Source organism: Mustela nigripes, chromosome 5, assembly GCF_022355385.1.
Source record: "Mustela nigripes isolate SB6536 chromosome 5, MUSNIG.SB6536, whole genome shotgun sequence".
Lineage (NCBI taxonomy): Eukaryota > Metazoa > Chordata > Mammalia > Carnivora > Mustelidae > Mustela > Mustela nigripes.
The window spans coordinates 147,598,644-147,612,453 of record NC_081561.1 but is presented as its reverse complement, the minus strand read 5'-3'; the positions used below and the strand labels follow the sequence as shown (position 1 = coordinate 147,612,453).

Below are 13,810 nucleotides of genomic sequence, written 5' to 3'. Positions count from 1 at the left end.
GGGGTGCACCTGCCGGGTGGTCAGTAAACCAGCATTTCACTGGGAGGGGGGTGCACCTGCCGGGTGGTCAGTAGACCAGCATTTCCTTCTGTTTGACGTGATCTCCCCATTTCCTTCGCTGACTCTGTTGGTGAAGTGGGGGACCCAGAAAATGAGGGGGAAGGAGACCCCATGACTGTGACTAAGAACACGCAAATTCAGCATCTCAAGTTGAACACTCAGTACTCACAGCCTGGGGGCTTCAAGCCAGCCTGGGCTGGGGGCACCGTGTGTGCTTCGGCTCCCCCGTAGAAGGTGAGCAGTCGGTGGGTCGGTCACGGGCTTGGGTCGGACAGTGGGTGAATGCACGTTTCTATGGCCCTCTGGGGACTCGCCAACACGGCACTGATACCGCATTAGACCTCATGCTCTTTTTCAAGTTACAGAAACCACCAAGTGGCATAAGCACGATGGGCAATTTATTGGCCCCTGAGGTTGGAAAAGACAGTGCTTCTGGCGGGTTTGCATGTGAGGCCCTAACACGGACTGTCCCTCCGTGCCCAGGCAGGCGCGTTTCCCCGGGCACGGCAAGCACAGACTCCAGGCCAGAGCGACTGCGAAGCTGGCCGCTGGGACAGCCCGGGCTGTGGCTCTCCTGGAGCCCTGGGCAGGCCTCACCTGTTGCCAGGCTTGTCCTGTCTCAGAGCAGACACTGTGCCCGGACAGCGACCAGGCCCGAGTCATGGCCCTGCCTGGGTGACGGGTGATCCCGGCAGGCTCAGGCTGTCCTGGGCTTCACGGGACTGACTCCCTGTGGAAGGGAAGGCGCCTTCTCCGTGAACGGGGACAGGCCGTGGGGAGGAGGCCCACGGTGTCTGCCGCCTGTGCCCTCTGCCGGTCCAGTGCGGTGTGTGTGCTACTGAACACTCCCCGTCCAGCTCGGGGACAGGAAGCAGGACGATGGGACAGGAGAACGAGACTCTCGACCTTGACCCCACGTTCACAGCACCCGGAAGCACGGTCGGCTCTGACGCAGCAGGATTCTGTCCCCGCATGGCTGAAGGAGGTTGTCCGGGACTGTGCTGAGATGCAGGTGTTTCAGGGAGCCTGGGGGCACTCGGTCAAGCGACTGACTCATGGTTTCAGCTCAGGTTGTGATCTCAGGGTCGTGGGGTCGAGCCCTGTGTGGGGCTCTGCACCGGGCTTGGATCTGCTAGAGACTCCCTCTGGCGCCCCACTCTCTCTCCCATTCTCATTCTTGTCTCTAACGTAAATAAATAAATAAAATCTTTTTTAAAAAAAGGAAAAAAGCTTCAGATGTTTCTAGCCTGCGCTGACCACAGAGAGGCAGGGCTGTGGGGAAACCGAGGCTGTGGCTGTGGGCTGCCAGGTGTGTGGGAAGGCAGTGACAGTGTAGGTTGAAGCTGAGAAAATCCACGGCCAGCAATGCAGAATTCTCCTGCGGCGGATGCCTCGGGCCTCTCTGTGGTCTGTGAGGGGGCGCGGGTGCCCCAGTGGTCATGAGCCGTGATCTCTCGGGAGGGGGCAGGAGATTCGTTTAGCATCTGGTTTCCTTCCTCCCCTTATTTTGCAGCAGAGATGAGCCAGGGAGCAGGAGGGGAGAAAACAGAAAGGGAAACTGAGACCTGTGGTTTGGGGGTGCAGAAACAACCAGCCTGGCTTTCTGTTTCCACATTCCTAAAGCACTTTGCTAAGTAAGCTCTGCGGGCTGCTCAGGCTCATCTAGCCCGAGCGCGGTGTGGGGTGAGGCAGGATGCTGGCAGTGGGTTTCTGGCTTGTGCCCCACGACGGAACCCGGCTGGGCTGTCGCTAGCCGAGCACCCGTGTGCGCTCAGACCCCAAGCCCTCGCGGTCCCGTAGCCAGAATGATCACCTCCCAGGGAACCGAGAGCCGGCAGGTCACCTTAAGACGTCTGTCTCGTTCCGTTAGTGATAGCCCCTGCTAATTAAATATGTGTCTGGACGAGAAACCAGTGACTCTTTGGGTTTTTTTTTGTTGTTGTTGTTTTGGGTTGAGTTGTGAGGTTGGTAATGGGGACATCATCACTTCCTTTGGCTGAATTGTAAAGTTGCACAAAAGTTTGCAAGTTCCTTTCTTCTGCTGTTTGCTTCGCGCTTCCTGGAAGATCGAGCAACTCTTCTACTTCTTTAGCACCATGTGGAGGTTAATGTTTAGAAGCAAAAAGCTCCCCGGCTTGGTGAGTGTCTCCCCGTCCTCACTGCACAGCGGCTCGCCGGTGCCGTCCTACGACTTACAGCACTTTCTCTTTCCTTTCTGCTTCGACAGGGCAAGCAGGACTCGGCCTTGCCTGAGACCAAGCCAGCGGCGCCTGTGGAGGTAAGAGCTGCCGCGGTCGCTCATCTCTCCGCAAGACTCTGAGCTCCAGGTTTAGGAGAAAGTCGCATGTGACATGTTCTTTCAGCTTCTCGGGTTCAGTCACTGCTCAGTCCAGCAGACCCGGCGGGGACGTGTCCTTAGGGTGGGGAGGTGAGGGGTCCCACACAGTGAAGTTTAATTATCTGACGTTCTGGGTGACGTAGAGGCTCGCCTGGGCTCGTGCAGTAACGTCTCTGTGCAGCAGGGGTCTGCCTTGCGCGTGAAGTCAGGATGGGCTCCTGCTCCCCTGACGATGGCACGTTCTGTTCCGAATCTGTGACCCCCTGGGACATCATACATGGGATTCCATGAGCGTTATTCCTCCGACTCTACCCCGTCTTCAAAATCAGCCAGAGTTTCCTGGCGAGAGAGGCCTCTGAACGAGGTATCCTGGGGTGGGGGCTGGCCCCGAGCTGGGTCTGCCTGGAGTGGCGAGAGCCCTCTGGCCGCGCGCAGAGGTCAGGTCCTCATCAGAAGTTTTTCTGGGAATTGGGCCTCAAATGGGTCATTTTAGATGAAGGCAGGTTTCCTGCAGTGTTTTGAGCGGCATGTGGTTTGAGCAGTAACGTCACAAGTAAGAAGTTGGGTGAAGTGGTTTTATGGCTGTTTTGCTTCTCCTGGCTCCCACGGCGCCACTCTGTAAGACGCCGTGCGCTCCGCAAAGCCGTGGCATCTTTGCCCGTCAGGCTGCCTGTTCACAACAGGCATGGTGGGAACAGAACGAGGGGCCGGGCCTTCTGGGGGCCAGACAGGTCATTTGAAACCGGGGTGCCGGTCAGGCTGGTTTAACGTCTCTGAGAGCATCGGACTTCGTTCTGGTTCACACTAAACAAAATGCACACCAAACCCCCATTCAGCATCCGGCAGCTTTCTGGGGTCCTGCTTCCCCGGCCTTGTTGAGGGGCTGGGCTGCCCTGTTGCGTGAGCAGGTCGGGGACAGTGCACAGAAGCAGTGGGCTTCCCAGCATCAACTCCATGAGGATGCAAGTCCCAGGGACGACAGAGAGTCCTGGCCCGTTCCAGGGTCCCGTGTCCCGGAGCAAAGGAAGCCCGTCTATGAATGGTCAGTCTCGCATCCGACCGCGGGCATCCTCGGGAACGAGCTGACCACGGAATTGTACTGTTGTGCTTTTAGCATACTTACGGTACGGCCGTCTGCGTCCAGTCGATTTTTATGAGTAGCTTAACGCTCAGAACCTGGTGGAGGAAAGGTTCTCTGTACCACTGTGTTGTGCCAGTTGGAGCTTCCTTGGTAGACATAAACGTTGTGTTCGTGGCACTGAGGGTTGGTGATGGACTTACGGTCTGTAACATCTCGAGGCGGTTCTCGTCACTTTGGCTAAGTGGCCGGACAGGCGTCTGAACGTCCGTTTGCTTTGCAGCCTCGTGCAAAGGCAGAGACACTCGAAATAAGGCATGTCGTGGTGGGAGGGAACGGCCCTTCTCCTCTCGTGACCTCTTTGCAGTCTGGTGTGTAACCTGTTCAAGGGAAAACCCGTTCCGCTCTCGTTGGGGATCCCTATCAGCTCGTGCGACAGGTGGGACGGATGCGCGCGGATGGTGCGGCATGGGGCGTAGGCGCGGGACTCTGGTGCTCTCTCTGCCCTCAGGGTGGGGGCCCGCCAGGCAGCCGAGCCTCCCTGCTGGCTGGGCTGCGGGTGAAGGCGTCCTCCTCCACGCCTACCCCAGAGACGCACGGGGGACCCCGTGTCACCTCGCAGTCCTCCTCGGAGGGACGGAAGACAGGGCGTGGAGGGGCCCTGGGGCGGGTGGTGGGGAAGGCGCATCAGACCCAGAACCCCCACGCGGCTGGTCACACGTCTCTACGGTCCACGCGGGCGCCCAGGGAAGGGTCCAGAACAGCAGTGGTGGCAGAGCAAGCTGAGACAAGAAGCAACACGTCTGCGACCTCTGTGAGTGTTCCATCCCCCGCGAGTCCTCAGGAGAGAGACGAACGCACGGCCGCTTTCCTGCATTTAATCACCGGGCGACCCTCCACCTTCAGCAGAAACCCAGCGAGGCATTTAGGGGCCGGTTCTCTGCTAGGAACGTCCTTGGATCGACGTCACACTTTGAACTTTCCCTTCAGGATAGTTGGAGAAAAAACAAACATTAACTTTGGGGGAAAATGTTGAACCCCAAAGTTTAGTGTATTTAGCTAGAGTCTAGTTCCCAACCAAAGCCAGACAAGACTGAGAGGAAAACAAAACAAAACAAAACACCAAAAAAGTCTCAAGTCTTTCTTAAGTTCTAGGATCACAGGTGATTTTTTTTGGTGAGACTTTTCTGTAATTTTCAAAGAATTCTCTACTACTTGTAAAATAATTATATTTGAAAAAAATAATGAGCTAGGGCTCAAGTCATCCTAAAAGTATTAAAGTGACTAGAATTGTTGGGTGGTGATAGATTATTGATGTCTTGGATTCAGTGACATGGAAAACTCTAGGATCTTCGGCGATGTCACCAATTGAAGGTGACGTTTCACGATATTTAGTGACGAATAGCACAAAGGCATTCAATTCCGTTAACTGACAGGTCACTGCGAGTTACGAATGCAGCCCCGAAGGACTTGCAGCTGTAACCCGTCTCCCAAGCACCCCAGCGGCAGCTTTCGTTTGAATGGGTGATCCACCTCGTGACCTCCTCCCGTTGCCCTCATAGCCACTAAGATACCGGCTTCGGGTGAACCTCGAGAAGCAGGAACGTCGCCGTGGCAGATGTGGGGGACGATGTCCGCCGGAGGACCGCTCCTCACCGAGCACCCGCCACCCTCCCTGGCCACTTGGCGGGCGACTTTCCCTTTACTCTTCCTGCGTTTCCCAGGAGGAAGGGCAGGGCAGGAGGCCAGAGGGCGTTGCTCTGTCATGCAGCTGGAGGGGAGGCTCGGCCTCCCGCCTTTCGGACGCCTGGGACGCATTTCACGTCGTTCTATGGATGCCGGCTCGGCCTCTTACAGCCCAGGCTCAGGTTTGGGCCGAGATCTCTAAACCGTGGTCCTGGGGGAAAAAAAACAAAGAGCTACCGGACATTATGGCTGCTTTTTATGATCTTCGAAACGGAAAATGAAGCCGTTATTTCTTTATGACGGTGCAGCTTATTTAAGCCTCCGCATCGATGTGCCGGCGCCGCCCCTGAGCCGTGGGTGCGTCGGGGAACCAGCCCCTCGACCCCACGGCCATGGAAGGTGTCAGAGCTGGGAGCGGCCAGGGAGGCGCTGTGGGCGCACGTGGCCGCAGGTGGTCGCGGACGGGAGAGCCGCTGCTCAGCGAGCTGGCCGGGCGGGGTCACCTGCGGAACCGCGGCCCCGACCACGCCGGGCTTCTCCCAGCCCTGGATTCTCGCACACCTTTGGAGACACTACTTCTTCGTCTGGAGACGTTATGGTCCTTACAGTGTTGGCTCCACAAGGGCCTCGGCTGGTTTTTCCGCTGGAGGGGTGGTCCGTGTTCCTGTCTCAGTAAGCGACACTACTCGTCCGATATCCTGATTCTTCCTTTGGATATTCTCCTTCCTCAGCACAGGGCAGTCTCTGTACGACCGTGTCGAGGGCCGGCAGCGGGGCCGGCAGCGGGGCTGGGAGCGGCTGGACCAGAGGCCCCTAGAGCCGGGCGAGGGTCCTTTCCTTTCCGCACTTGGCTACTTGGCGACTATGACCTTGACCCAGGCTGTGTTACCTGCTGGGCCTCTGGACTGCAGGGAATTAGAGCAAAACCGTTGGATCTTTCAAGGACTTTGTTTTTCTTTCCTGTCTGCTCGGACACACCCTGGTGCCCCTGCAGATACAGAACGCGTGCTGCGAAAACATCTCACAGGTCTGTGAAGGTGGAGATGTTTGCTGCCGTTGGTCGCCAGAGTCCTTCTAGACACACTTTCCCTCCCGTTACCAAGAGCTGCCCGTCCGTGATAAAGGGTTTCCGCTGCATTTTTTAGCTCCTGTGCTGAGGGAAACCCATGGCGCCCACGGGGGCAGAGTACAGCCCCCTCCTGACCTGCGCACCTGCGAGCCGTGGGCTGGCTCTCCTTCCGCCTCAGCCGCCCGGGAGAGCCTCCTCTTCTCTCCTTCCCTCTCTGCCCCGTAGCAGCCTCGTGTGGTGCTTCAGTTCTACCACAGCTGCTCTGCGAGAGTGCACATGGACGACTGCAGCCTGCCCTCTTCCCTGGTCCGTGGAAAGGAAGGACACAGCAAACATATCATGCTGCCTTGGGCCAGGCCTGGGCTGGTCTGTCTGATTCCACGGGGTCTCGAGAAATGGGACACCGATACTAGGTTTTGCAGGGGAAGACCCGTGGTCCACCCGATCGTGTCCGATGGAAACGTGAGCGGATGCCTTCTGTGGTGGTTTGTTTCTTGGGTGTAATTGTGCAAGCGTCTTCTTTCTGCCGGTGAGGACGGGTGCCCACGGGGACGACCAAAGCCGTCTCTTTAGGGCACTGGCCAACACACAGGGATCGCTGGTGCTCAAAATTATGTCTTTTGAAAAAGTATTTGGAAGATGAATACGCCGGGATTGCCATGGAGCTCTACCACGGCATGGAAGGCAGTTGCTTGTCAGTCGCCATGACAACGTCCGGTCCTCGGCTCACACACACCTCCGATTGAATTCCATTAGGAAGGGAAGGTCGCCGGCGCCCCTAGATTTACCACGGCCGCGGTTTAGCTAGAGACCAAAGACCCGATCCGTTTTGCTAATGCGTTTTCAAAAGCACCGAGTCTTCGAGAACTACTTCCTCATCCTGGCGGGAGTGTGAGTTGAATCGCGGTTGGGACCCTTGAGGTCCTGGAACAACCAGCCTGACGATTTGAGGGCCGCACTGTCCAGACCCTCTGCTCCCGGGTCCTCCCTCCCTGCCTCCTCTGTGCTCACGCACGCCGCCGCCACATGAAGACGGGGAGGGAGACTCGCCGGAGAGCGCGCTCTATCAAATGCCCCGGCCGAAACATGGGGCGCAGGAAGAGGACCTCTCTGGCCGAGCTTCTTCCCGAGTTTTCTGCAGTGCACGTTAGCCTGGGCCGGCCCGTTTCCCGGGGAGGGCAGCAGGCTGGGTGTCTCCATTGGAAACCAGCTCCTCACCCTCACGGCAGCCGGGGCGCCTCCGAGCGTGACTGGGCGCTGCGGAGACGACTCCTGGACAGCTCTCGGGAGTTCTTCGTTTATAGGAGACCAGGGAGCTGTGCCCTTAGAAGCAGGTGTTGAAGCCTTTGATTTTATTCTGCCTGGAAAATAATCAAAGAAACTATGACCCCAGACGAGCCCACGGTCCTTCTCCGAAGGGCCACCCCCAGGTGACACGGGAGTCACCTGAGCTGGGAGCCGCCCCGCGTGAGAGAAGTTTCATTTTCAAGGGTTACGTCTGTTTCAGGTAGAGACAATGAACTTCCCGTGCGTATTCCCCGCAATTGTGATCACATTAGAACCTCAACAACCCTCCCTCTGCCAACAAAAATTCAGTAAAAAATTCCAAGTTTCAGTCAAGCCTGGATACAATATTCTTTCACTGAAGCAAGGGATTATTAAAACAATCAAAATCTCCAGGAAGGATCACAGGAGCCCAGGTTTTAAGGAAAGTGTTTTACGTGGTCGTCCTTCGACGCTCCGGAAGACTGGAGGGGCTCGGCGTGGTGTGAACTTTCTGCTAGGGGAAGGCCATGGAGCTGGAGTGTGTTTCCAGCTTCCAAGGTTTGAGAATCCCAGACGGACCCGTGCAGTGACCGTGTGGGCCCGAAGAAGAGATAAGAAATTTGTGAGAACAAGGAGAAGATTCCTTTCTAGTAATTTTCCGATGTTAGTATTTTGTGCCAGCTCTGAGGACCAAAATGGAACAGAGATTTTTTTTTTTTTTCTTTTTGAAGCGGGGGCACTGTTCTCCACGGTCACAATCCGGCCTGTGAGCAAAGCATGCTTTGTTCTCAAAGCGCGTAAGCTCAGGGCTATGATTGTTCGCTTAGGACGTGCTCGTCCTCGGTGGCCCCAGCATGGGGAAAGATGTGAGTAAAACAAGCGATGGAGGCACGTGTTCTGAAAATCCCGTACTTCTAGGTTCCTGACAAAGTCTGTCCAGCGGGAGGTGTGAAGAGTAGAGTTCTGTTTCAGAATGTGCCTCAGGAGGGCTGACCTGGTCCTGACTCTTCCCGAAGCTCTTCCCTTACTACTGGTGTGTGCGCGTGTGCACAGACGGGACACGGACAGGGATGAATGTGTGCGAGTCTGACGGGGGTGTGTGCGTGCGTGTGTGTGCGTGTGCACGGACAGGACGCAGGGATGAATGTGTGCGAGTCTGACGGGTGTGTGTGTGTGCGTGTGCACGGACAGAACGCAGGGATGGACGTGTGCGAGTCTGACGGGTGTGTGTGTGTGTGTGCGTGTGCACGGACAGGACGCAGGGATGGACGTGTGCGAGTCTGACGGGAGTGTGTGTGTGTGTGTGCGTATGTGTGTGTGTGTGTGCACGGACAGGACGCAGGGATGGACGTGTGCGAGTCCGGTCTGCCATTCCAGGAAAGGGACGTGTCGCGTACATTCTCCGGCGACAGTGGACTGAGTGGGAAGGTGTCTGGTCGGAACGGGTTTCCTGGGACAACAACCACGTGCGAGTGGACAGTGGTGCAGCTCGTCCTGTTTGGCGGGGAGCGGCGTCTCCTGCAGCGCTCGGTGTGTGGAGGAGATGGCTGGGGCCGCCCTAGGTCGGGGCCGCTTCCATCCGTGTCATCTCCAGTTCCTTCGTCTCGGATCCCTTCTCTCCACGCCCTGCATTTTTATACCGACTTATTTCTACTCCTGCTCCGAAACTACGACTTCTGTTATCTGCCAGCCAAAAGCTGATTGTCAGTGGATTTTCTGTGCTGCATCTTTAGATCTTAGGAGGAGAAGCAGATTAGGCACTCACAAGAAGCTTTATTTATTTATTTTTAAAGACTTTATTTATTTATTTGACAGAGAGAGATCACAAGTAGGCAGAGAGGCGGGCAGAGAGAGAGGAGGAAGCAGGCTCCCCACCGAACAGAGAGCCCGATGCGGGGCTCGATCCCAGGACCCTGAGATCATGACCTGAGCCGAAGGCAGAGGCTTAACCCACGGAGCCCCCCAGGTGCCCCATCACAAGAAGCTTTAAAAACACCAGGGCTCTAGGTGCCACCCTGACCTCTCCTTGCTCCCAGGTTTCGTGTGAAACCTCACACACTTGCGGCACGGTGAGATAAGGCTCGGTGCTAGTGACGGACGCAAAGGCTGGTTGTTTTGCAGGAAACAGGGCACTCCGTTGTCACCAGGAAGGCAAAGCCGATTTTTCTGTTGCCCAGAGAGGCCCCACGCCCAGTTAGGCGGCAAGAGTGCTCCGCTGAAGACGGAAAGCGTGTGCGGGCGTGAGGCACAGGTGTCAGCCGGAGGGTGGACAGTGAGTCCCGCGATGCTCTCGCAGAACCCGTGTCTGTTAGTGGACCCAGGACCACCTGAAGCAAGAAGTCGCCGTTTTTATGGGCCCCTACCTTGCCGGGTAGTGTGGCCGTGCTGTGCGGGGTGGGCTGCGAGGGGCTCCCCGCCTGCCCCCTGCAGTGCGGCCCACACTTTGGAACATTCGACTTCTTCCCCGTGAAGCCCCCGCTTTGATGGCTTCAGCCGGATGTTGTGCGAAGAGCTGTGAGGGCTCAGCCGAGTCTGTGAGCTCCCCTGAGAGCAGGAGAGACGCCCGGCTCCAGGCGGTTCCCCTCCCGCTTCCCCCCTTCACTTGGGAGCCGGCCAGGCTCCGCGGGAACAGCCCACCGCAGGGTGCCGTGGGCCGCGGGGAAGTGAGCGGGTCGAGCTGCCGGCGGAGGCGCCGGGCGGAGGGCGGGCCGAGCTGCAGGGGTGCCCACCGCGGCGGCAGCAGCTCGGGCAATGGCCCGGACACCCCGCAGGACCGGCCCCCGGCTCCTGGGCGTGAAGGATGATCAGGTTGCCCCACAGGAAGCTGCACAAACTCTTCCTCAGGAAGGTAAGGGGGCGACGGGGCGCTTGCACGGGGGGCCCGGGGCAGGGCTGACCGTTGGCTGCTGGGAAGTCCCTGCTGTCCTCTGTCTCCTGCAGGGAGGGCGGGGGTCAGAGCGCGCGGAGAGCAGGTCAGCGACTGCCCCCGCTCCTGCCCCCGGGCCGTCCCCGCCGATGGCTGCGCCGTCGCACACTCCGGGAGGGCAGGCCCGGGGCACAGGTGTGCGATGCTGGAAGCCCAGGGAACGAGCTGACGAGGCCGGCGCTGATGGAAACCGTTGCGGAAAGCGGAGGCTCCACGAGACGTTCCCATGCAGCAGGCGGCCCTTACACTCTTTCCTTTTAAAAAAATTTCCATCAGAGTAAAATGCCCATCCCAGAAAAATCTGCCATTTTCAAAATTGGCCGTTTTCACCATTTCACATTTTCGTCAACCATTTAAACCATTTCCGAGCGCCCCGTGGGCAGGGGTGTCTGGTGCCCACCTCGGCCCCGCAACTGCCCCCAGCACCCTCTGCGGAGCACCCCCGGCTTCCCGGATGGAGGCTCTGCCCCACGGACACGCCGTCCCCATCACTCGGCCCCCGCGCTCGCCCGCTTGTACGACCGCTCACACACGTGGACCCCGGGCAGCGAGCCTTTGCCTCTCTGTACGTACGGTCTGAGCCAGGCCAAGTAGCCACTAGTCTGTCTGTCTGTCTGTCGGATTTGCTGGAGAAACTGCTTTGAGCTGTAGTCCTTGGGGAGGAGGCTATGAAATACTTCCAGAAATCACCGACACACCGACACGGTATGGGATTTGTGAGTCAATGCTTTTTTGAGAAAATCTGTGATTTTCCAAATTCATATATATATCTATTTTTATGCTAGACAAGAAATGTTCTGATTTCTCTTGTTTCGCTTTAGTAAATATCTTTAAATGGTTGTATGCTTGTTGTAGGCTGTTTTGTGGCTGACCAAAATGTTACTTGTAGATCCGAATGCATGAAGATATAATTTGAAGATGAACTTGGGTTTCACTTTTTATTTTTATTTTTATTTATTTTTTTTTTAAAGATTTTATTTATTCATTTGACAGAGAGAGATCACAAGCAGGCAGAGAGGCAGGCAGAGAGAGAGGAGGAAGCAGGCTCCCTGCTGAGCAGAGAGCCCGATGCGGGACTCGATCCCAGGACCCTGAGATCATGACCTGAGCCGAAGGCAGCGGCTTAACCCACTGAGCCACCCAGGCGTCCCTCACTTTTTAAAATCACTCCTGAAATACTATTTGTAGTGATTTTTTAAGCTGTTTCCGTCCCTTTGGGGGTTAAGTACCTGAAGCATTAAGGAGATAAGGGGTGTGCCCTCCGTGCCGAAGTGTGGACGGATCTACACGCACAAGTTCACCCCGGACTTGTGCCCCCCTGCCCACCCCGCCACCCGCCGCCATCAACCTGCGTCCTCACGTGGCTGCCGGCGCCGGCGGCGTGGACCCGGAGGCTCTAGGAGTCCGTCCTCGCTGATGTGCCTCCTTTCCCCAAAGACCTCAATAGGGTGAACAGTTCTGATCAAAATGAGATTAAAAAAACAAGTACGTGGATGTGGGGTTGGGGCGGAAATAGGTAGAGAAAATGAGTCTGAAGCTGGGTGTGTGTCCCAAATGGAGGGCAGGCGCTCCGCACGCTCGCGGAGGGGGCGCCGTGGGTGTCCTTCTGAGACCGCCAGCTCCCTGAGCAGTAGGACAGACACAGCCTGAGCGAAAACAAGCAAAACCCCCAACCAGGCATTCGGGTTAACGCATGTCTTTGTGTCCCTGAGCCCAGAGACCTTCCTAGAGAGGACAGCACGAGAAACGCGGGAACAGTGCCTTCTGCCGAGTGTGCAGCGTTTGTAACTGTGTTTTTTGTAATGCCCTGAATTGTAGGCTCAGGGGGTAAGACCAATACACAAAACACAAAAGCACTTGAATCAGAAGTTGACCCCCCGCAGTCCAGGCCGACAGCTGTCTGGGGATCTGACGTCACCAGGGACATCGGAAGCCACGTGGACAGACACGTGGACGTCGGACCTTCGGACGGTGCTCTGGAACGCTGGGGAGGGAGTCTGTGCATTGCGTTCGGATGTCGTGGCCTGAGTTTGGGTTCCTCGGCAGGGACAGGGACACAGAGTTTCTGTGCCGCAGGTTATGAGAAGGGGCTCACAGAACTGAGCCCTGGGAGGGTCTTAGAGATCATAGAGTCTGGTACTCATTTTCCAGACGAGGAGACGGAGGGTCCCAGACATCGAAATGCCCAAGGTCACGCCGTCAGTGCATGGCAGAGTGGGGCTCTTCTTATGCCGGGATGGGCAGCTGTGTCGTGGGTCAGCACTGCCCCCAGAGAACAGGGATAGGACCCTACCCACCCACGCCAACCATCCACTACCTCCTGTACTTGACACTCTGACATCTGGGGAGGCTGACCCCCGAGTGACTGTCCCTCCCAGCGGGAGCCAGTTCCTAGACACGGCAGATGGCTCACCGGGAGTGCGCCTTCCACCTGCAAGCCGGTCCCTTCCGCGGGGCTCTCTCACTCTGAGTTACGAACCCCCCGTCCTCCTCATCCTAGAGAAGGGACCAGACAGAGACACCCCTGCCCTCCGCACCCCTGAGCAGGTACCAGATAACTTTGGCCAACCTGACACCCCCGAGTCCACTGAAATCCTCCAAACTAGCCTGTCCTGAGCCTCCCGACCCTACCTCACCTGTTCCTCCCCATGGAAACCTCAGTAAAGGTCCCCCGTACCCCCTGGCCCTGACTGACCCGGCTTCCCCTGTGGCCCTGCATGTCAGCTGTGCCCCCACCTCTGGGGATGGGAGTCACAGACTGTCTTCCCGGTGGCAGCTGTCTCCTGCCCGCTGGTCTTGCCATCCCCAAGGACTTATCCAGCCTGTATTGTACAGCAGTGTCCATTGTTTCTGGAACATTCCGTACACGTGTGAGGTGGACTGAGGTGAGATCCCGTCGACGTGGCTGAGAGCGTGCGGCAGGTGGTGATGATGAGGGCAGCCAGGAGGGCGGGGCCCGGAGGCCACCTGGGCCCTGAGAGGGGGCGGGGACTGCGTCCGGCTGGGGGCCTGGGCCGAGTAGAATCAGCACGAGAGAGCATCGCACAGGAAGTTCACGGCGCGAGCAAAGGCACCGTCCAGAATTGGGTCCTTGCCCTGGTGTCGATTAACAGTGTCTGTCAAGAACGTGCGTTCAGGGAGCAGACCCCAAGGTTCCGGCTGTTGACCCCGGAGCCCTCGGGCAGCTCATTCGTGGGTTCTCCCCGTCCCACGGACACTGAAGACGTTTACCGAGCACGCTGCGTGATAACAGTGATAACGTCACCATGATGTCCCACGAGCGCGCGTCACCACGGGTCCCGGGACCAGCCCGACTGTGTCGCAGGTGGAAGGCGCTTCTCGCGGCGAGAAACTCTCACCAGAGTGTTTGATCTCTTTCCCTCTGGA

General features: G+C 57.4%; 1 protein-coding gene across 3 annotated transcripts in view; it reads left to right on the top strand.

Annotated features, from left to right (window-relative positions):
- RPS6KA2 (ribosomal protein S6 kinase A2) overlaps positions 1 to 13,810 on the top strand; it is a 295,060-nt gene that overhangs the window by 44,151 nt on the left and 237,099 nt on the right. For 2 of the 3 annotated variants that reach the window (XM_059401415.1, XM_059401412.1), the window contains exon 3: positions 2,288 to 2,338. In XM_059401415.1, coding sequence (XP_059257398.1) covers positions 2,288 to 2,338 — 51 coding nt within the window. Of the gene's footprint in view, positions 1 to 2,119; positions 2,199 to 2,287; positions 2,339 to 13,810 lie in introns of those variants that run through there. The other variant, XM_059401414.1, reaches the window with a different exon arrangement.